The 24,951-nt window shown below is 41.9% G+C and overlaps 1 protein-coding gene across 1 annotated transcript in view; it reads left to right on the top strand.

Annotated features, from left to right (window-relative positions):
* armh3 (armadillo like helical domain containing 3) overlaps window positions 1–24,951 on the top strand; it is a 152,537-nt gene that overhangs the window by 61,122 nt on the left and 66,464 nt on the right. The window contains exons 15-18 of the mRNA XM_043712942.2: window positions 94–195; window positions 4,445–4,503; window positions 9,397–9,462; window positions 12,785–12,854. Of these exons, the coding sequence (XP_043568877.2) occupies window positions 94–195; window positions 4,445–4,503; window positions 9,397–9,462; window positions 12,785–12,854 (297 nt within the window). The remainder of the gene's footprint in view (window positions 1–93; window positions 196–4,444; window positions 4,504–9,396; window positions 9,463–12,784; window positions 12,855–24,951) is intronic.

The following is a 24,951-nucleotide window of genomic DNA, read 5'->3' as shown; positions in this document are numbered from 1 at the left end:
GATCATTTAAATTGGTATGGACTGGGGTCTCTGGTCTTAGCTCATTTATTAGGAATTATGTCATTTAATTCCTCTTATCCCTTTCCATTGTAGTAATGAATTCTTCAGAACTGTCACTGGATCCAAACCTGCAAACCAGTAACCTCCTCATCACTTTCCTCAAGTATTGTTCCATTGTCATGCAGGATACAAAAGGTAAGGAAAGCAAACTATATTTAAATGAAAGGATATGAATCATATTTGGTACTATTATCTGTCAGGAACAATGGAAACCCGTTATTGTATTCCACCATTCAAATTCTGGGAATGTACTGTGGGGATGCTTGAGGATGGACAGTACATGGAGACTTTAACAACAATGGTCAGGTCTCATGAATGGATAATACAGAGGCATTGCAGACTGTATGCCTTTTCCCATTTCAGTCCACAATCAAAAATACAGAAAAATAAAATGGCAGGTCTTTACACCATCTCCTTCTCAAGGAAAGCATTTCCAACTTCTCCCATCTGTTTTCATAACTCGAGTTTTTGGAGCAATGCTTATAAACCTAAGACCATAAGACATAGGAGCGGAAGTAAGGCCATTCGGCCCATCGAGTCCACTCCGCCATTCAATCATGGCTGATGAGCATTTCAACTCCACTTACCCGCATTCTCCCCGTAGCCCTTAATTCCTTGTGACATCAAGAATTTATCAATTTCTGCCTTGAAGACATTTAGCGTCCCAGCCTCCACTGCACTCTGTGGCAATGAATTCCACAGGACCACCACTCTCTGGCTGAAGAAATGTCTCCGCATTTCTGTTCTGAATTTACCCCCTCTAATTCTAAGGCTGTGTCCACGGGTCCTAGTCTCCTCGCCTAACAGAAACAATTTCCTAGCGTCCACCCTCTCCAAGCCATGTATTATCTTGTAATTACCTTTTCTTTACTTGTTCACACTTTCCTTAGTATTGTGTCCAGCACTGTACAAAGTATTCCAGCTGACATCTAACTCATATCTTTAAAGTTTATGAATCTTTGGAATTATCTACGCTGCACTAGATGTGCACAAAGGGAATTTTTAAAAAAAAGTTGGAGTGCAGTAGGAAAATGGAAATGGAAAATAAGCCATGATCTTATTGAATAGTGAAGCAGGTTTGATGGGCTATGTGGCTTTATTCCTGCTCCTTTTTTTGAGACAGTGCAGCTTTGTAGCAATTGTTTTGCTGCATTTTAAACAGTTATATTGCTTTTCATGGCTTCGTATGGTATATTGGGATTGCTGATTCCTGGAATGCGTATTGAAATCGTAACACAGGAGGGAGGCTATTCCATTCTTTTGTCAAGGTCAGCTCCCCACTAAGTCTTTTCCCTGCCATCTTTTGATATTTTTCTTCTCTAAGTGTTTATCTAATTCTCTCTTACTGCTTGCAATTGCCTCGGTTTGAGTGTCCTCTTGTTCTAGAATAAAGCCTGTGGGTTTAACACTTTGCCATTGCCAGTTTGTTCTCAAATATAAATGAGCTTTTGTTATTATCTCCTAGTGAGCTGTCAATGCATATCCAGTATTGTGAAAGGGCAAGGGCGAGTCGGTTGCAGTGCCATATTATTCTAAATTCTGTAAAGGACAATAGCGATCCTGTGCTGGTGACTCAGTCCTCTTTTGTTGTTATGGTTTGTGCTTTCATACTGCTGGAGTGCAGCCAGTTCTGTGCATGTCCTCTCAAGTGACATGTATTGTAAATGCCACTCTGAAATCCTCCACTTCAGTGACTGATCTCAAACAATGGCAGTCACACCTCTCGTAAGCAAATGTAAAGAGATTTTTGATTTTTAAAAAAAAAATTATTTCTAACCTGCACACTTCTCCTGTGCTGAATAACGCTGATTTATGCACTAGGTTACTTATTCCTCAGGCAATATCTGCCATACAGTCCCTAACCATCACTGCTTATTAAAGTGTCAGCTGGACTCAGTTGTGGCATTGTTTTCCTCTCAATCAGAAGATGGTGGCTTCATGCAACATTTAAGTAAGTCATTGCCAATGCAGTGCTGCAGGATTGCTGCTCTGTAAGAGGTGCCAACATTTAGATTTAAGGGACTTCAAACTGGGGCTCAGTGTGCCCCTTCAGGTGAAAGGAAAAGGTCTTGTAAATTTTAACTGATGAGCTTCGAGTGTAGACCCAATGTTCAAATTAATCCCTTAAACCTGGTCAGTCCATCTTGCTTTTTGTGGGAGCTTGTTGTGGCATAATTTGACCATTGGACTAACTTGTCCAGAGCACCATAGGGCTTCTCTCCTATTACAGAGAGATAACTGGTGGAGTGTTTAACCTGAGTGTTATCAAGCCTCGGCAAGGGTCATGGTTGAGAAGGTAGGACCTTCATGGTAATGTCAGCTGGTACAGGAAATAAACCCGCACTGTTGGTATCACTCTGCAATTTCTGTAGTACAGTGGCGACTATCAATAGTTCATTGACTGTAAAGCATTTCGAGATGATTTGGTGCAAGTCTTCTCTCATTTGTGTTAATAGTGTTATGAATGTGTAGAGGTGTACTGTACCTTTGAGAGTTGATAAGCTAGCAAGGACTGACAAAGCACAGAGAGTCCTGAACAAGGTCACAATGTAACACTTGGTTGAAACAAGTAGCAGCAGACGGGTTGCCATGAAACAAAAACAAATTCAGATTCAGACAATCAGTTTCAATTATGCCCCAAGAGAATTCACTACAAGGGTATACAGGAAAGCCACACACACAGACCAAGTCCTAAACTATGAAAGTAACCACCCCAACACACACAAACGAAGCTGCATCAGGATACTATTCAAAAGGGCCACAACACACTGCAGTACACCAGAACTGCAAAAAGAAGAGGAACACCTATACAAGGTATTCGCCAAAAACGGATACCCGTGCAACTTCATCAACAGATGCCTAAGAGAAAGACCACGGAACGAGGACATACCACAACCAAAAGGACTAGCCACACTACCATACATCAGGAGCATTTCAGAACTGACAGCCAGACTACTGCGACCCCTAGGACTCATAACGGCACACAAACCAACAGCTACACTCAGACAACAACTCACCAGAACGAAGGACCTGATACCCAACATGAGCAAAACTAATGTAGTGTACAAAATACCATGCAAGGACTGCACAAAACACTATATAGGACAAACAGGAAGACAGCTAACAATCCGCATACATGAACATCAACTAGCCACGAAACGACACGACCAGCTATCCTTAGTAGCCACACACTCAGACAACAAGCAGCATGAATTCGACTGGGACAACACTACTATCATAGGGCAAGCCAGACAGAGAACAGCCAGGGAATTCCTAGAGGCATGGCATTCATCCACAAACTCCATCAACAAACACATCGACCTGGACCCAATATACCAACCACTACAGCGGACAGCTGAAACTGACAACCGGAAGCGGCAGGGACAGACCACTATAAACACCGGAGGAAACATCAAAGAAGCGCTTCGCAGGAGGCTCCCAAGCACTGATGATGTCGCCTAGCCAGGGGACGAAACGTTTGCAACAAAAACTTCCAGCTCGGCGAACAGAACCACAACAACGAGTACCCGAGCTACAAATCTTCGCACAAACTATGCCCCAAGATACCAAAATCCAATCAAATTTGAATTTAGTATTTTGATAATATTAAAATCAATGAAACGATCTTGATGTTTTGGGGAATAAAACCGGACATTTTGAACAGTTAGGGGGAGAACTGCCAAAAACCAGCAAATGTAGACTGCTAGCTGAAGAGCCCTCTGAAAGTTATCTGTCTATAAGAAGATTGTACAGCAGAACATCAAAACTGACCTGGTGAGAATCTACAGTGGAAAATTTAAAAAGGAAAATCGGCAAAACTGACTGGTTTTGAAACATGATTTTTCTTTTGTAAATCTTAATCTGGATTTTTTTGTTGGTCTAGTATTATAGAGTGGGAGATAAAAGATAGGTTTAAGAGAAAGGAGTTATAAATGTTTGTTGGTTTTAATTTTCTCTGTTGGATGTAAAGTTGCTAATTTTTACTTTACATAATGACCTCTGGGATAGTTCTTTGCTTCTTGAATTTTAACAGATTACAGCACTGGGTGAATCTTTTCTGTGTTGCTAGTTTAAATCAGCAGAGGGTTTACCCCATGTCGTAACAATAGATTTTGAGAGTGGACTTTGAGCTGTAAAATATATTCAAAACTGTTTTCTCTCCTGCACCAACACCATATGTAGTTTTCAGCTTAGATCACTTTCACAGTGTGCAGGAGCAGAAGCCTGTCTGATATTGTCCTCCCTTTCCCCTTCATTTGCTTCCAAGTTCACATTCAGAGCTCTTAAAAGTTGCTTGGAAGAGTGATTGTGTCATTCCCTTTATCAAACAGCTTTCTCACTGACTCTTGTGAATCTCTAATCCAACTGTGCATTCTCCTTTCAGATGAGCATCGGTTGAATAGTGCCAAACTCTGTCTGATCATCCTTACCTGCATTGCGGAGGTAAGTTACAAAATGCTCCCATCCTTGTATTAATGTGAGCTTGTACATCAAGGCTGCAGTCCACCATGTGTGGCATCAAGGAGTCTTAGGGTATCAGGGGTCAAACTCATTGGTTGGAGTCATACCTCACACATAGTAAGATAGTCATGATTGTTGTAGGTCAGTCATTTCAGCTCCAGGACATCTCTGCAAGAGTTTCTCAGGGTTGTGTCATCAGCCCAACTATCTTCAGCTGCTTCATCAATGACCTTGCTCTAACATAAGGTCAGAAATGGGAATGTTGGCTGATGATTGCACAAAGCAACCAGCACCATTCATAACTCCTAAGATATTGCAGCAGTCTATGTTCAAATGCAACAAGAGTTGGACAAAATCTAGACTTGGGCAAGTAATAGTTACACCGTACAAATGCCAGGCTATGACCATCACTAATAAGAGACAATCTAACCATTGATCGTAACACTGTTGAATGTCACTGAAACCCCCCACTGTCAACATCCTGGGGGTTGCAATTGACCAGAAACTCAACTGGACTCACTAAATGAACACAGTAGCTACAAAAGCAGGTCAGAGGCTAGGAATACTGCAGCAAGTAATTCACCTCCTGAGTTCCAAATCCTGTTCATCATTGACAAGGCACAAGTCAGGAGTGGGATGAAATAACTCCCCAGTTGCCTGATGGGTGTAGCTCCAAATATAGTCAAGGAACTTGACACCATCCAGGACAAAGCAACCCGCTTGACTGGTACCACAGCCACAAACATCTGTTCCCTCCACCAACAATACCCAGTAGCAGCAGTGCATGCCACCTAAAAGATGCACTGCAGAAATTCACCATAGATCCTTAGACAACACTTACCAAACCCATGACCACTTCCATCAGTAAGGTCAAGGGCAAAAGACATATGGGAACACCAACACCTGCAAGTTCCCCTCCAAGCCACTCACCATTCTGGTCTGGAAATATATCGCTGTTCTTTCACTGTTTCTGGGTTGAAACCCTGGAATTTCCTCCCTAAGAGCATTGTGGGTCAACCCACAGTACATGGACTGCATTGGTCATGAAGGCAGTTCACCATGACCTTGTGAAGGGCAACTAGAGGTGGATAGTATATGCTGGCCAGCCAGTGACACCCAAGTCCCATGAATGAATTTAAAAAGTGCACATTTTGAAATTACTGAAATGTCATGACGCTTTGTCCCTCCACCACCCTTTGAGGGAGTGATTTCCAGATTCCCACCATTGAGTGAAAACAAAATTTTCTGACATCCCCTCTAAACCTTCCATTAAATCTATGCCACCTCCTCAACCATTGATCTCTTCACAAAGAGGAAATGTTCCTTACTGTCTACCCTGTCTGTCCCCTCACAATTTTATACATTTCAATTATATTCCTCCTCTCTCTCCTCTGCTCCCAGGAAAACTATCCCAGCCTATCGAATCTCTCTGACTAAATTCTGCTGTCATAGAGATGTACAGCATGGAAACAGACCCTTCGGTCCAACTTGTCCATGCCGACCAGATATTCAGCACCTGGCCCATAGCCCTCCAAATCCTTTCCTATTATTATATCCATCCAGATGCCTTTTAAATGTTGCAATTGTACCAGCCTCCATCACTTCCTCTGGCAGCTCATTCCATACACGTACCACACTCTGCGTGAAAACGTTGCTCCTTAGGTCCCTTTTATATCTTTCACCTCTCAACCTAAACCTATGCCCTCTAGTTCTGGACTGCCACACCCCAGGAAAAGACTTTATTATTTATCCTATCCATGTCCCTCATGATTTTATAAGCCTCTATATCCTCCGACTCTCCAGGAAAACAGCCTTCGCCTATTCAACCTCTCCCTATAGCTCAAATCCTCCAGCCCTGGCAACATCCTTGTAAATCTTTTCTGAACCCTTTCAAGTTTCACAAGATCTTTCCTATAGGAAGGAGATCAGAATTGCACACAATATTCCAACAGTGCCCTAACCAATATCCTGTACAGCTGCAACATGACCTCCCAATTCCTCTACTCAATGCTCTGACTAATAAAGGAAACCATACCAAACATCATCTTCACTATCCTATCTACCTGTGACAGTCCTGGCAACATCTGTCCAAGAACACACTTTCTTTTTGAAAACTCACCACCAAATCACCCAGTTAACAAAATTAAAACAAACAAGTTACGACTAATCAGTCAAGTAGACCACCATGGGCACTACAACAATAACAAAGCTAAAGGAAGTGTAGGAAAAGAGGGAGAGAGAACCAGTGCTTGATATTCTCTAATCAAAGTGTTCAAAGTTGTTATTGCACATCTCTGGAGCAGATGGACCGCGAACCTTGGCTTCCTGATCCAAAGTAAAGACACTGCTATTGCACCACAAGAGGGCCCTAACAAGCCAGTGACTCACCCCCAATACATCTGTTTGACAAATTCAACAAGTTACATGTACAGGGGCAGTGCAACATTAACAAGAAGGAAGGGTGTGGAAAGGGGGAATAGGTTAATTCAGAACAGAATTGGAGAGAGAGAAAATGCAGTCTTTCTACTAAAGAACTTGTACTTGTAGTTTAAGTAAACTTCCATCAAGTCACCCATGTCCTTAAATAAATTAATAAATTACAAGCCAGCACTTCTAGATATTTTCTAATCAATCTGTTCGGAGAAGTTATTACACATCGAGGTAGAACTGGAACCTGGGACTCCTGGCTCATAGTTGGGGGTCACTACTACTGTGCCACAAGAGCCATCCAAGAATCCCCTTCTTAAGTACAAAGTTCAATGAGCATTGCCTACTGTCAGTCAGCACTGGAGGTATTTTGGTTTACCTGTAAAGGCACACAGAATTTTATCATTAACCCTTTTGGGTGGAGTCTTGTATGGCTGTTGGCTATAGTGAGATTTGTGGCAGAATCAGTCAAGTACTTTCACAATGCTAACCGAGGCATCGAAAGCATATCACTGTATCTTTTTTGCTTTTGAAAAGCCTCGGGGCAGGTTTCTTGCTAGGTGCTAGTGCATTGTCAATTAAGGGTGATTATTGCTTGCTCAACACTTTCTAAGTGTCCCAACTTGCCTTATTAATATTCGGCCTGCTATCTTACTAAACCTGCTATGAAAACTAGATGTTGAGAAACCAAAATAGATAGCTGGTAAATTCAGATTGTAGCTTTGACCAAAGGATACGTGGGAGCAATATCTCAGGATACATTTCATGTGCACATGGAACATGTCCACAAAACAAACATCTGATAGGCGAGCCTCGAAGAGCCCTCATTGGCAAGTCAGCAGTCCACTTACAGGATATTTCAGCACGTTTGGTCTGCACCAGATTTGTCATTGTATTGCTGTGCATTCAGGGACATGCGTTGAGCTCATAGAGTGGGCCAAGTTATATCTCTGGTCTTTACTTTTAATGTCATGGTGCTCACTGACTCTGAACCACCATGACCCACCAAACCTACCCCCTCCCCGCCCCCCCCCCAACCCTCCCTGGCCTTCCATCGTGTGCTTTGTCTCCTCAGCCAAAGATACCAGTCTCACGGTACTGATGTCTTGCCTTGTCATTTAGTGTACACACAAAGGAAGTAAGCTTGTCATAGTTGTGAGCAGCCTTTAGTCAAGTCAAGAAGGGATAGCCTTTATTCGTGGTGTCCCGACACTGTACAGGGCAGCTCTGGACTGATACTGCTTGTCCAGATACACAGGGCTTTTAAAGATGGCATTGGTGCATGGAATGCCAGTGAATTCTGGGATATAGGCTGAATGGTGAGTACTTCTGGGACTGTTGCACGGTAACACAGAACAGTACAGGCACTTGAGCCCTTAATGTTGTGTCAACTTTTCATTCTACTCTGAGATCAGAGTAACCTACATGCCCTTCAACTTACTATCATACATGTGTCTGTCCAAGAGTCACTTAAATGTCCCTAATATATTTGACTCTATTGACACCACTGGTAGTGCATTCCACGTGCCCACCACTCTGTGTAAAGAACTGATCTCTGATGTCTCCCCTAAACCTTTCCCTAGTCACCTTAAAATTATGTCCCCTTGTCATAACCATTTCTGCCCTGGGAAAAAGTCTCTGACTATTGACTCTACCCATGCCTGTCATCATCTTGTACACCTTTATCAAGTTGCCTCTCATCCTTCTTCGCTCCAATGAGAAAAGCCTTAACTCCCTCAAACTTTCTTCATAAGACATGCTCTCCAGTCCAGCAGCATCCTGGTAAATCTCCTCTGCACCCTCTCTAAAGCTTCCACACCCTTCCTGTAATGAGGCGACCAGAACCGAACACAGTATTCCAAATGTAGTCTAACCATGGCTCTGTAGAGCTGTAGCATAACCTCGTGGCTCTTAAACTCAGTTCCCCTGCTAATGAAAGTCAATACACCATATGCCTTCTTAACAACCCTATCAACTTGGGTGGCAACTTTGAGGGTTGTATGGACATAGACCCTAAGGTGCCTCTGTTTCTCTGCCAAGAATCCTGCCTTTAAGCCTGTATTCTGCATTCAAATTTGACTTTCCAAAATGAGTCACTTCATACATTTCCTGATTGAACTTCATTTATCAGCCCAGTTCTGCATCCTGTCAATGTCCCATTGCAACCTACGACAACTGTCCGCACTATCCACCACTCCACCAACCTTCGTGTCATCAGCAAACTTACTAATCCACCTTTCCACTTCCTCATCCAATTCAGGTGGGCCATAATTCAAATATGAGGAAAGCAAAATGGGAAGGTGGTAGTTAATGAGGCAAGTTGGGTAAGATAAGGCAAAAAATCTTGCTAAACCTCACAGCAAAAATCCCTCCACAAAAAACTCGACATAACTGACATTTAGCCAAAAATACAGCAAGCTCATCCTTTAATGTTTTGCTCTGTTACAGGACCAGTACGCTAATGCCTTCCTGCATGATGACAACATGAACTTCAGGGTTAATTTGCACAGAATGGTGAGTCTTGAAGTTGAGATGCTGGTTGAACATTTCCCCAGTGTCGAAACACCAGGCATAACTAACTTAGACCTTTAGTTGCCTTTCTGGGACGTCTCCGAGAAATTCACCGACAAGAGGAAAGATCATTTGCAATGTTCATATCCTCCTGGATTGGCAATGGTGAATATGGCAACAGTAGAGAGTCTGCCCATCTGTGAAGGTGTTTAACTGCCAACTCATCTGGGAGTAAGTCAGTTTTCAGTGATTTAATACAAAATGACCTGAAATTCTGAACTGACTGGAAACACTATACATATGAAGTTCTGGGAAATATTAACCTGTCTTTTCACTTCTAGCTGTTGTCTAATCTGCACTGCAGTTTCTGCTTTTATTTCAGAGTGAGGGAGTCCAAGTGATGATCTTAATCTGCAATGTAATTGTACACACAATGAACATGTCCCATCCTAGGGATTGATAGGTCCTCTGTCTCTTGTTTTGTTCCACACATTAATATGGAAAAAGAAACCTGTTCACTAATGTCACCATCGTCTGCATCAAACACTTCCCCGACGGTTATAGCATAGGATTAGTTACAGAGTAAGACTGTCCCAACTCTTTTTGTTTTAACTGGTAGTAAAACTCCATCTACTGTCTCCATTAAACCCAGGACTCTAAGCCTAATCCTGTTGCAGCTACATTAGAGCTTTTTAAAAAAATCTGTTCATGGGATGAGGGCATTGCTGGCTGAGCCAGCATGTATTACCCATTCCTAATTGCCCAGAGAGCAGTTCAGAGTCAACCATATTGCTGTGGGTCTGAAGTCAGGTAGGCCAGACCAGGTAAAGATGGCAGTTTCCTTCATTAAAGGACATTAGTGAGCCAGCTGGGTTTTTCTGACAATCGACAATGGTTTTATGCTCCTCATTAGAATGTTAATTTCAGATTTTTTTTTATTGAATTCAAATTTCACCATCTGCCATGGCAGGATTTGAACCTGTGTCCCAGGATATTACCTGGGTCTCTGGATTAACAGTTCAGTGATAACGCCACTACACCATTACCTCCCCAGTTAGATACAGAGAAAGGCTTTCTCTATACTGTCCCCAACAATACTCCCAGGACAGTTACAGATGAGTTTGGATATAGAGCAAAGTTCCCTGTATTCTTTTAAACAGAAAGTAAGACTTAGAGTCATAGAGATATACAGCATGGAAACAGACCTTCGGTCCAACCCGTCCATGTCGACCAGATATCCCAACCCAATGTAAACACTTCCAGGACAGGACAGCATGGCGTTTGATGGAGAGTAAAGCTGTCTCCATAAAACACTGTTCGGAGAGTGACAGTACAGGGTCAAGAGGAAAGCTCCCTCACGTTGTCCAAATCAGACACTCCCAGACTGTTACAGCATAGATTTGGATAAAGAGCAAAGCTTCTTCTATACTGTCTCATCAAATGCCCTCAGGTGAAGTATAACACAGGTCAGACTCTGACAAGAATTTAACTCTCACTTATCAAACATTAGATCTCAGAACCAAAATTGTATGAATCCTCCCAAGCTACTGTACATTGCTGAATTTGGTGCTCTCTTGTTCAAATTGGCTTGATGTAAGGCAAAAGTAAGACAAAAAATGGCAGTTGACAGTAACTAAATCCATGACTGAGTATACGAAGCCACATGCTCCCTTTCTTTCACATGTCTGTGTTGGAAATTATGCGCAGTTTGAGTTGAGTAATAATGTGATTGAAGACAACATCAACTGTCCTATTAAGCAGCACCTGCTCAGCAATAATCTGCTCAGTGACACCCAGTTTGGGTTCCGACTGGGCCGTTTAGCTCCTGGCCTCATTTCAGCCTTGGTTCAAACATGGACAAAAGAACTGAATCCCAGAGGTGAGAGTGATAGTGCTTGACATGAAATCTGCATTTGAACAAGTGTGGCATGATGGAGTCCCAGCAGTATTGGAATCAATGGGTGTTGGGGCAAACTCTTCACTGTATATTGGAGTCATACCGAGCACATAGGAAGATGGTTGTGGTTGTTGGAGGTTAGTCATCTCAGCTCCCGGACTCCTCTGCAAGAATTCCTCAGGGTAGTGTCCGAGCCCAACTGTCTTCAACTGCTTTATAAATGACCTTCCCTCCAGCATGAGGTCAGAAGTGTTGATGTTTGCCGATGATTATACAATGTTCAGCACCACTCACAACTCTCTCAGATGCTGAAGCACGTCATGTTCAAATGCAGCAAGATCTGGACAATATCCAGGCTTGGGCTGACAAGTGGTTAGTAATATTTGCATTATACAAATGCCAATCAGTGATCATCTCCAATAAGAGACAATCTGACCCTACCACCGCTTGACATTGAATGATGTTACCATCTCTGAATCCCCCACTATCAACATTATCGAGCTTACCATTGATCAGAAACTCAAACGGACATGCTACATAAACACAGTGGCTGCAAGAGCTGGTCAGAAATGTGGAATACAGTGGAAAGTAATTCACCTCCTGACATGCAGAACCTGTCCTCCATCTACAAGGCACAAGTGTGATGGATTGCTCCCCACTTCCCTGAATGGGTGCAGTTCAAAATACCCTCAGGAAGCTTTATGCCATCTCCATCAAAGCAGCCTGATTGATTAGCACCACGTTCACAAGCATCCACTCCCTCCACCACCGATGCTCAGTAGCAGCAGTGTGTACTACCTACAAGATGCATGGCAGAAGTTCACCGAAATCTTTAGATAACATCTTCCAAACCCCTGACAACTTTCATCTGGAAAGACAAGGGCAACAGTTACATGGGAACACCTACACCTGCAAGCTCCCCTCCAAGCTACTTAACATCCTGACTTGTTCCTTCACTGTGACTGTCTCAAAATCCTGAAATTCCTTCCCTAAGGGGATTGTGAGTCAACCTACAGCACATAGACTGCAGGTTCAAAAGGTAGCTCACCATGACCTTGTGAAGGGCAACTAAGGGTGGGCAATAAATGCTGGCTGATCCAGCAACAACCACAGCCCCCGAGTGAATAAAAAAAAAGAAAAGAATGAACAAAAGGGCAGGAACATGATTACTTAGACAGAGCCTCTCTGATATGCTGAAACTGCTTTGTTCTTTTGATTGTTCACTGCTTTCTCTGTATATCTTCAACTTGTTAAAAATTCTTTATTTTGAATGCAATTCAGCAATTACAAAACAAAAATGTAAACCGAATTTCATTATGTGATAGGATTGATTGAGGATTTGGTTGTAGACATAACCTGTCAAAGAAGGACTAATTGTCTCTTCATGGTCCATAAAATTGTTCTGTTAACTTTTAAATCACCTCCTAGCCCATGCGACATCGGAAGAAAGCCGCTGAGAAGAACATCCCCTCTCGCCCTCTTGTCTGTGCTGTTTTAGGTAAATCTCTTATTAAAAATCTTTTTTGTCTCCTTAATAAAGTCATTATTTAAAATGTTCCTTGGTTTTTAAAAAGAAAGCAAGATTCAGGGTCCATGATTAAAAATTATGAATGTAAAGAATGCAGTCTGTTCAGCTGCAATTGTTAGCCTGCTTTAGGGACCATCTGTCAATGTAGAGATCAGTTCAGTTCTCTGTGTCCCCCTCATTCCAAGTTGTGAATGACCCCTCTGATGTCAGCAATCCAAGATCCACAAATCTGTGGCAGCTAGTCCTGTGTGTTTACATTCAATAGCTCTCTTCAGCTGAGCGTAGGTTATCTGGGGAGAATGATGCCCAACACTAAAGTTAATATTATCCAATGCCCCACCTCCCATTGCCTTGACTCCCTAGTCTATTGAAAATCTATCCAACTCAACCTTGAATATGGAGTCATAGAGACGTACAGCATGGAAACAGACCCTTCAGTCCAACCCGTCCATGCCGACCAGATATCCCAACCCAATCTAGTCCCACCTGCCAGCACCCGGCCCATATCCCTCCAAACCCTTCCTATTAATATACCCATCCAAATGCCTCTTAAATGTTGCAATTGCACCAGCCTCCACCACTTCCTCTGGCAGCTCATTCCATACACGTACCACCTTCCGTGTGAAAAAGTTGCTCCTTAGGTCTCTTTTATAACTTTCCCCTCTCACTCTAAACCTATGCCCTCTAGATCCCAGGGAAAAGACTTTGTCTATTTATCCTATCCACGCCCCTCATAATTTTGTAAACCTCTATAAGGTCACCCCTCAGCCTCGGACGCTCCAGGGAAAACAGCCCCAGCCTGTTCGGCCTCTCCCTATAGCTCAAATCCTCCAACCCTGGCAACATCCCTGTAAATCTTTTCTGAACCCTTTCAAGTTTCACAACATCCTTCCGATAGGAAGGAGACCAGAATTGCACACAATATTCTAACAATGGCCTAACCAATGTCCTGTACAGCTGCAACATGACCTCCCAATTCCTGTACTCAATATTCTGACCAATAAAAGAAAGCATACCAAATATTTAATGTCCTAGCTTCTACTGCTCTCTGGGGAAGAGAATTTCAAAGTCTGCAGAGAAAAAAACATGCTTCTCACCTCAATTTCAAATAAGAAGCTCCTTTATGTTTAAGTCGCGTTCCCTACTTCTTGAGTCCTCCCACAAGGAGATGCATTCTCTTTGATCCACTTCCTTACACCTAATTACGTCCTTCCTTGAGTAAGGAGATTCACATTTGCACAGTACTCCAGAGATGACCTCACTGAGGCCTGTACAACAGCAAAAATTCATCCCTGCATTTATATTAAATTCTTGATGCAATAAGCATCAACATTCCATTTAATCTTGCTGTACCTGCATGCAATGCATTTATGATTCTTGCACCAGGACACTCCCAGACCCCTCAGTACATCTGCATTCAGCAGTCTGTCCTCTTAAATAATGTACTGTTTTATTTTCCAGTCAAAGTGGACAAATGCGCATTTTTCCAAGTTATACTCTCTGCCAAGTTTTGCTAACTCCATTTATTCATATCTCTGCACAGACTCATTTTATCAGCTTCACAATTTACATGTCTACCTAGCTTCAAGTCACCAGCAAATGTTTCTACTGTATGTTTGGTCCCATCATCCAAGTTAGTGATATAGATTGTAAATTGTTAAGGGATCAGCATGATCCTGTGGCAGTCCACTAGTTACAGCTTGTCAATCTAAAAATGAATTCCCTACTCTCAGCTTCCCATCAGTGAAACAAACCTCTATCCATGCTAATTACCCTGAGGTCTTATTTTATTTAAAAATATTTGTACAGTATCATCGGGAGTGGAGACCACACTTTCCTAAGAAAGGAACAGAAAAAATCAAGTAGCAAATTTAATATTTGTAAGGGGACATTGCAAATGGGATGTACAAGGTGAGTAATTGGGTAAAGTCTCTGATGAGGCAGAATATGTTGGACAAGAAAAGTGATCGTTCTCTTAGAGGAATTGGCTTTCGTTGTTCCATGTTTCTTTCCTGCTTCCTTCCTTTTGGTGATGTTCCTGTGGTGCTGGCTCCTGTTGGAATTTTATACAAGTCTAGACTGCAAGGGCATTCAGGCTTTGTCTGAATGCAATTTTGTTTGGTATTTCTGGCTGGATGTGACGATACTGTGGCCCTGTCAGATTTGGACACCTCTTTATGTAGCCTTAGTTAGAATTCATTGGAAATTATAGGGTGTATTAGTACATTGCCAAAGAGAGGTTGTTTGATGGACATTAGGGGCATGACAATTGGTCTGACCCTCCCTTAGCTTGCATTTGAAGTCAGCCAGAGTTCCTTGTCTTAACACTAGCCAAGATTGAGGGTGACGAAATAACATTAAAATAGCTGAACTGTTCTGTGGTCTAGGTTCACCAGAAAGGAAAAAATTGCTGTGTGATATAATAGAGGAAGAATTAACTTTTCACAACCTCAGGACATCTTAAATTGGATTATGGCCAGTTAATTACTTTTTGAAGTGTAGTTACTGTTGTAATGAAGCAAATATGACATCCAACTTGTGTATAGCAAGGTCCTGCCAACCACAATATGATTATGAACAGATGTTCTATTTAGGTCATATTAGTTGAGGGACAAGTATTGGTCAGGGAGGACTCACCTTCCTCTTTATTCAGACTGTGGACTATTGTACCTGAGAGGGTGTGTGGGACCATGATTTAATGTCAGAGGCTTGCACCACTGACAGTGCAGCTCTCCTTCTGTGCAACACTGAAGATGTCAACATGGATTTTATGCTCAAGTCTCTGGAGCAGTTTCGAACTTACATCATTCTAACTTGAGTAGCGAGACTGCTCCCCACTGAGCCACAGCTGATACTTGACAGACTGATACTGATGCTGCTGCTCTAGCAGCAATTGGAGCCATTGGAATGGGGGAAGGGAAGGAAAAGAAGAGAGTGAAGGTTTCACATTGTCAGAAATTACAAAATGCTTTCGTATTAGTCCCAGACTTGATGTGGAACTGTGTTGACATCCTGTCTCATTTAATGATAGGAGAATGCAGTTCACAGCTGCCTCTGCACATCAAAGCTTGAGGCTGTTACACACACACCGACAGCTCTTGATTGAAATTTCGCATATTTTTCGCTTGACTGCTCTATAAAGGGGATGTGTATTGTGCAATTATCATATAAATATATTCTTTGAGTTGCTAGGGAAATATTTGTGTTTCTGATATCTCTGTCAGCATTCTGGGCTTTAAAACAGCTCATTAGCTCCCTCAATGACTGTGCTGGCACATGCATAATGAGGTTCAGCCCCCACCTCTTCTCTCTTTGGTCCTAAATCACTACCAGTCTTGGTTAGGGTACTAGTAGGAGTCCTACAAATAATATCCCAAGTTTAAGAAATGTAGGATTGACAGGTTTCAATTTCTTTTTGAACAAAATACTGGAGAAACCCAGCACATTTGACATCATCTATGAGAAGAAACAGAGTCTACATTTTGGATCCAATGTGGCTCTTGCAGAGCTGGGAGGAGCACTTTGGTTTCAGAAGAAAAGTCATATTGGACTCAATGTTAACTAGTTCTCCACAGATGCTGCTAAGCATGTAAACTTATGTAAATAAAAATATAAAAATTCTGAGCAGATTGGGTCTTTCGGCCCTGAAACCCACTCCATCATTAAATAAGTTCATGGCTGATCTGTTTGTGTTTTAAATTCCACGTTCCTACTACCTCTGATGACCTTTCATAACCCATCGACAAATATGTGCCAACTTCTGTTTTTTTAAGGCAAAGATAGATTTTTGAACAGTAAAGGAATTAAGTGTTATGATTAGCAGGCAGGTAAGTGGAGCTGAGTTTACGAAAAAATCAGCCATGCTCTTATTGAGTGGCGGAACATGCTTGATGGGCCAGATGGTCTGCTCCTGCTCCTGTTTCTTATATTCTTTAAAATATCCAATGATCCTGCCTCTATCACTTTCTGAGATCGAGAGTTCCAAACCCTCAGAAAAATGCTCCCATCTCTGTCAAAAAAGATGATGCCTAATTTTGAAACAATACATCTTCTGACCACACCAACAGATTAGACCTTGTCAAGTCTATTCAAGGTCTTATATACTAACTTTTATTGATTTTTGCAGTAGAGCACCTCAATTTTTCATGTACCAGAACACCTAAATCTCTCTGTGCTTCAGAATTCTGCAGTCATTCTCTATTTAAATAATAGTGCCTTTTTTGATTCTTCCTGCCAAAGTGAACAATTTCACATTTTCCAACATCACTGCACCTATCAGGTTTTTGCCCACTCACTCACCCTTTCTGTCCTCTTCCTATCAAGCTTTTCTATTTTTGTGTCATCTGCAAATTAGCTCCCAGACCTTCGATCCCCTCTTTTAAGTCATAAATTACAAAAGCAGATCCATGTAGAATTCCACTCATCACATTCTGCCAATCAGAAAAAAGACCCAGTTTTCTGCCAGGCAACCTAACTTCTGTCCATTTAATAGGTATCGCCTAGTTCATGAGCTCCGACTTCGTGCAGTAACCTTTTATGTGGCACATTATCAAATTCACTCCAGAAATCCAAGTACAGCACATCTATAGGTTCATCTTTATCCACAGTGTATGTCACTTCTTCAAAGAATTCCAATAAAGAATGTAAAAGTCAACCCACAATTTTAGATTTATTTTTTCATGTGCATTATATTTTATATTAAGGTTCAGGAATCAAAGCTCCTTTTTCCTTCCCCTCCTGTCTGACTTTCCCCAGGATCCCTATACATACTCACTGTAGAAATGGAATGAGTAAGAACTATTGCCCAGGGAAAACCCCATTGATATTCTTGTCTCAAGGTGGCTGCTTGAACTACTCTTCCATTGTTTACAGCATTGAGAGTCCACATTGGAGAACTCCCAATAAGAACAGTTATGAGAAATCCATAGCAGAACTTGGAAGTATCTTTTAAAAAATGTATTTATTCTTGCACAGAATTTGCGTGTCGCCGGTAAGGCTTATATTTATCATCCATCCCTAATTGCCCTTGAACTGAGTGGCTTGTTAGGCCATTTCAAAATGCATTTAAGAATAAACTACATTGCTGTGGATCTGGAATCACATAGACCAGGTTGGATAAGAAGGTGGATTTCATAGAGTTATAGAGCTGTACAGCATGGAAACAGATCCAACTTGTCCATGCCGTCCAGATATCCTAAATTAATCTAGTCCCATTCACCAGCATTTGGCGCATATCCCTCTAAACCTTTCCTATTCATGTGCCCATTTAGATGTCTTTTTAAATATTGTAATTGTACCAGCCTCCACCACTTTCTCTGGCAGCTCATTCCATACATGCACCACCCTGTACGTGAAAAGGTTGGCCTTTAGTTCCCTTTTAAATATTTCCCCTCTCATGTTAAACCTATGCCATCTAGTTTTGGACTCCCCTATCCTAGGGAAAAGATCTTGGCTATTCATCCTATCTGTGCCCCGAATGATTTTATAAACCTCTATAACGTCACCCTTCAGCCTCCCACGCTCCAGGGGAATTAGCCCCAGCCTATTCAGCCTCTCCCTATAGCTCAATTCCTCCAACCCTGATAATATCCTTATAAATTGGGCGGCACGGTGGCACAGTGGTTAGCACTGCTGCCTCACAGCGCCAGAGACCCGGGTTCAATTCCCGACTCAGGCGACTGACTGTGTGGAGTTTGCACATTCTCCCCGTGTCTGCGTGGGTTTCCTCCGGGTGCTCCGGTTTCCTCCCACAGTCCAAAGATGTGCGGGTCAGGTGAATTGGCCATGCTAAATTGCCCGTAGTGTTAGGTTAAAGGGATAAAGGTAGGGGTATGGGTGGGTTGCGCTTCGGCCGGTCGGTGTGGACTTGTTGGGCCGAAGGGCCTGTTTCCACACTGTAAGTAATCTAATCTAATCTAATCTAATCTAAAATCTAAAATCTTTTCTGAACCCTTTCAAGTTTCACAACATATTTCCTATAGCAGTGAGGCCAGAATTGAATGCAGTATTCCAAAAACAGCATAACCAATGTCCTCTACAGCTGCAACATGACTTCCCAACTTCTATACACAATGCACTGACCAATGAAGGCAAGCATACCAAATGGCTTCTTCACTATCCTATCTACTTACAACTCCACTATCAAGGAACTATGAACCTGCAGTCCAAAGTCTCTTTGTTCAGAAACGCTCCCCAGGACCTTACCATTAAGTGGTTAAGTCCTGCCCTGATTTGCCTTTCCAAAATGCGCACCTCACATTTATCTAAATTAAACTTCATCTGCCACTGTTCGGCCCTTTGGCCCATCTGATCAAGATCCCGTTGTTCTCTGAGGTAACCTTCTTAGCTGTCCACTCCACCATCAATTTTGGAGACATCTACAAACTTACTAACTATATCTCCTACGTTCGCATCACATCATTTATATAAATGACAAAAAGTAGTGGATCTAGCAATGGACCTTAAATTACACTGTGAATCAGATGCTTAGTTTGAAACAATTGGTGTTAGTTTCATGATTGCCATCATTAAGACTAGCTTTATATTCCACATTTATTAACTGAATTCAAATTCCATTGGGTTCCATCATCCCCAGAGCATTGGTCTGGGGCTCTGGATTCATAGTCAAGTGGCATTACCATTCCTCCATATTCTCCCAGGCAACTGAGCGAAACAATCAGTCTGACTGCAACAGAGTGAAGCTTACCAGGGTACACCCACTCATGGCAACTTTGTGGGAGGCTAGGGAAGAGTTTACTGGGCCCCTTGCTGAAATATTTGTATCATTGATAGCCAGAGGTGAGGTGCTGGAAGACTGCAGGGTGGTTATTGTGGTGCTATTATTTAAGGAAGTGGTAAGGCAAAGCCAGGGAATTGTAGACCGGTGACCCTGACGTCAGTTGTTAAGTTGCTGGAAGAAATTCTGAGGGACAGAATTTACTTGAATTTGAAAGGCCAGGACTGAATAAGGAGAGTCATCATGGCTTTGTGCGTGGGAAATTGTATCTCACAAATTTGATTGAGATTTTTGAAGAAATGATGAAGGCGATTGATGGGGTAGAGCTATAGACATGGTTTGTATAGACTTCAGTAAGGTGTTCGACAAGGTTCTGCCTGGTAGAATGGTTAGCAAGGCCAGATCACGTGGAATGCAGGAGGAGCTAGCTGTTTGGATACACTAGCTTGAAGGTAAGAGACAGAGGGTGGTAGAGAGTTTTTCAGGCTGGATGCCTGTGACCAATGGTATGTTTCAAGGATTGGTGCAGGGTACACCACTTTTCGTCATTTGTATAAATGATTTGGATGAGAATATAGGAAGAATGGTTAGTAAGTTTGCAGATTACATTAAAATTGGAGGTGTAGTGGACAGTGAAGAAGGTTACCTCAGAGTAAGCTTGATCAGATAGGGCAGTGGGCTGAGGAGTGGCAGCTGGAGTTTAATTTAGATAAATGTGAAGTGTTGCATTTTGGTAAGGCAAATCAGGGCAGGACTTATACACTTAATGGTAAGGTCTTGGCAGTGATGCCAAGCAAAATGAACTTGGGGTGCTGCATAGTTCCGTGAAAGTGGAGTCACGGGTCGAGAGGATGGTGATGGCATTTGGTACATTTGCCTTCAGAGGTCAGTACATTGAGTGTAGGAGTTGGGTTGTCATTTTGCTGCTGTACAGGCCATTGGTTAGGCCATTTTTGGAATACTGCATTCAATTCTGGTCTCCCTGCAATGGGAAAATGTTGTTAAACTTGAAAGGATGCAGAAAAGATTGACAAGGCTCTTTCTGGGGGTTTGCGTTATAGGGAGAGGCTGAATAGGTTGGGGCTATTTTCCTTGGGATGCTGTAGACCTTGTAGAAGCTAATAAAATCATGAGGGGCATGAATAGGGTGAATAATTAAGATGTCTTTTTCTCAGAGTTGGGGGGTGGGGCAGGGGGCGGGGAGGTGGTGATGTGGGATGGGGGGAGTGTCCAAAACTAAAATGCATTGGTTTAAAGTTAAAGAAGAGAGATTTAAAAGGGACCTGAGGGGCAACTTTTTCACGCAGAGTGTGATGCTTGTTTAAACAAGCTGCCAGAGGAAGTGGTGGAGGCTGGTACACTTACAATATTTTAAAGGCATCTGGATGGGTATATGAATAGGAAGGGCTTAGTGGGATAAGGGCCAAAAGCTGACGAATAGGACTAGATCAGTTTAGAATATCTGATCAGCACGGATGAGTTGAGCCAAAAAGTATTTTACCATTGAGAGAGAAAAAAGATACATTTTTGGAAAAAAGCAAGGTGGACTGAGATTAATTGGATGGCTTTATCAAAGAGGTCACAATTGTGTGATGAGCCAAATGGCCTCTTTCTTTGCTGTATTCAGTGATTTTTATGACTTTGCTTTTAAGTGATATAATTTGGACATAGATAAGATAAAGATTGCATTCAACTGTGATTCCACGTGACAGGAGGATATCTGACTGGTACACTTTGGGCCTGTGCAGCTTCTGTTATAAGCCAGTATTTCAGGGATAATAAATAGCTGCGATTATTATTTGCTATTATCTGCTATTATCTGATTGTACTCACCATAACTGCAACAACTATATCAATTATTGCCTGACTGAAAGCATCATCAGACTCGGGTGGGTCTTGCAACAACTAAGTTCAAATATGTGCAGTGGGCCTGTGTGTGTGTATGCACGCTTGTACATGTGCACACGCATCTTCACGCATGCGTGTGCACGTGCGCATACACACACACACACACACACACACACTCATGCACACAGGTTTCTGCATCTATCACAGGCACACACCTCTAAAAGTCTTTCTCACCACTCAGTATGCTGTCATGCTTGCCCATATTGTTTGCTTAAGGACACACAAATGTAGTGAATTAAGTGGAAGCTAATCTTGTGCAACACTCTGATTCTTTTCCATCCCAAATTATGCGCTCCCTCTTTCACGTGCTAGCTGTCAAAAAATTCCAAAACATTATTCATGTACCTACACCCCACGTGTACAGCTTGCTCAAGGATATGCTGAGATATCTGAATGAAATTGTATTATAAAGAACTTCTCATGATCTTGGGAATTCCAAAATGCTTCACAACTAGCGACATATTTCAATGTCATAATACAGGAAATCTAGCAACTAATTTGCCCACAGCAAGCTCCCTTAACTTAGTCATTTATCATGTTGTTGCTTATCTGTTTTGTTGATGTTGGGTGATGGATAAATCTTTTGTTCAGGACAACAGCAGGAGATCCTTTTTTATGAAATAATGTCAACTGTAGTTCACTTTGTAGTGCGCTGAATTCTCGAGAGTCAAAGTTCAAGCCCCTGTACAGGACTAAAATTGAAAAATCAGAGCTGACAATCCTAATGCATTACTGAGAGAGTGCTGTATTAGTGACAGGTCCTCTTGTTGGATAAAATATTGGCATGATACCCAGTCTGGAATCATTGGATGTAAAAAATAAATCCATGACACTTTTTGGCCACCTGTATGTACCCATCTTGGCCAATATTTATCCCTCACTCAACATAGCAGAAACAGATTATGTGGTCATCATTACATTGCTTTTGTAGGAGCTTAAAATGTGTTGCTGGAAAAGCGCAGAGCTTGCTGTTAACAAATTCGCTGCCATATTTTCCACATGAGAACACTTAAAAATTATCTAAAGTACTTCATTAGCTGTGCAGGGCTGACGCACATTTGGCAGTCATGAAAACTACTAAATCAACACGCCGTTGTTGTTCTTCCTATTCATTTGTAGGGTATGGGCATTGCTGGCTGGCCAACATTTATTGCCCATCCTTAGGTACCCTTGTGAAGGTGGTGTGAGCTGCCTTGAACTGCTCCAGTCCACCTGCTAGACATAGTCTGATTGGACCCTTTTCTGTATCCACCCAAGAGGGCAGAGAGGACTTTGGTTTAACATCCTACCTGAAAGATGACACCTCTGACAATGCAGTGCTCCCTCAGTACTGCTGTTTGGTGTGGTAGCCTTGGTTTTGTGGTTGAGACTTGATTCCCATTCAAATTCAGATTCTAATTTCTTGTCCACAGCTTAGCAGTTCGAAACTAATTTTTTTTTCCTCCTATTTGAGCTGGGGGCACTGAGTCCTTTTGTAATACTACTATGGCTGTAATCCACTTGTACCTGGGCTGTGTGCTGTCTATTACAATTAATACCTGTGCAAATCATGTTAGCTTCCACCTAAAATTTCTAAAAGGTCCATCTTTGAGACTGGAAGGATCTTTTCATTATCTAACTACTGATGAATATATATGAATGAATTATGGTAATTAAATCTAATTTACCAGCATGCAAAATTAGGATGTGGCCATTTCGCTGACATTACATCAAAGCAAAGCTAATTGAAGAAATGGAGACAACGTGAAAAGAAATCAGAATTATTTTAGTATTAAAATAGTTGACTGATTTGCTGGTCCTTTCACTTTCTATAAATTTAAAATGTCAGTGTTTCGATTTCTGTTGTACAGGAATCCCTTTGCTATACCACTCTGTACCAGACATACCATGGATATTATTGGGGATGAGATTTCTCGGGAGATATTTTGTAGGATGTGGGCATTGCTGGCCAGGTCAGCATTGATTGCTCATCCCTAGTTGTCCAGATATTAAAGTACCTATTCGAAACGGCTCAGGGAATCCCTGTGGGACTTGACCTGTAAGTCTCTCTTGGTTCGTCCCAGAGATCGTACTCTGTGGTAGTCTGAAATATAAAACTCTTACAGACAGTTTAGTTTAAATTATTAGCTTTATTTACCAATGGCATCAATGTTACACTTTAACATAGATACCTACAAGCCAGGCTTGAGCTAAGGTTTTAAAACCATTAGCAAAGTAGTAGCGCCAGCTCTTACCCCTAAGAGCTCTGTCAGGCTGCTCCCCTTATTGCTGCAAACAAGTTGTCTTTAGACAGAAATTGGTATTAAAATTATAAAAACACCACATGTCCTTAATCAGATGAACAGCAATAAAATGGCAAAAGTTTGCAGAGGAAGAGGAACTCATTGACAGGTCTGAGTATGCTTGACTAATTAAGCTACATGCACATCAAAGTGGGAACCCTTGATCCAGCCAGGCCCCAAATGGCTAATTGCTTTGGCTAGATAACCTTCCCTTTTAACAGTACATCATAATGAGGGGCTAGTCTAAACTATGTGGAAAGGTCATGAAGTAACCTCGCTCAGCTAACATGCCCAGTATCATTGTCCTACAAAGTGGCTTTTTCTTTTAAAATCATCATAGATACCCAGAATGCAAATTAAATTCATAACATTCCTGGATCTCGAGCTCCAGGGAACAACACACAAACATTCAATCCATGACAAGCCAGTGCACATTCAAATCAGACCATAAAGAGTTAATCTTTCCAGCAGCTTCCATCCTGTCTGTCTGTCTCTGTCTCTGTCTCTCTCTCTCTCTGTGTCCTTTGAACCCTTAGGTCAGTGAATGTAATTTACAGAAGAATGTTTTCTCTCTCTCTCACTCTCACCTGACTCTCTTCCAACTTTCTTACTATCTCAGTTTCAGCCTTCATGTTTTCCTAGCTTGTCGGGGTAATGAGACATTCATATTCCAGAACAGTCAAGATACGGGAGCTGAGCTTCATAAATTCAAATCTGCTCAGTGTGGTTTACATGAAAACGTATCAGGCTTGTTTTATTACATGCATATTCCACTCAGCTTATTAAATTACAAGTTCTTTTCGTATTGAATATGAGTTTGGTTAAGAGTATTCGATAAAACCCAAATTTTTAGTTATCTGACATCCAACTGTGAAATATGCACGCCTCCAGCCCCCAGCGTGAGAAAGACATACTGCCACACATTCCACAAGTGAACAAATCTTGTCCCCTTATTTACACCGATCCATTGACACTAAGAACAGATGCCCCCAGTTCTTCTGAGCAAGTGCCCCCTTCACCTTGGTCAAGTTCTTTCCTGAATTTTCTTAGCAGATATGTAACATCTAAGGCTACAAGCTTTCTCACCCAGGACAATTAAAAGTCAACCACATTTGGGCTGGAAGCACATATAGGCCAACCA

This window comes from Chiloscyllium plagiosum, unplaced genomic scaffold (genome assembly GCF_037043375.1).
Source record: "Chiloscyllium plagiosum isolate Xiang-an unplaced genomic scaffold, Cpla_swu_hap1 HiC_scaffold_22, whole genome shotgun sequence".
Lineage (NCBI taxonomy): Eukaryota > Metazoa > Chordata > Chondrichthyes > Orectolobiformes > Hemiscylliidae > Chiloscyllium > Chiloscyllium plagiosum.
This window is presented reverse-complemented; position numbering and strand designations above follow the sequence as displayed.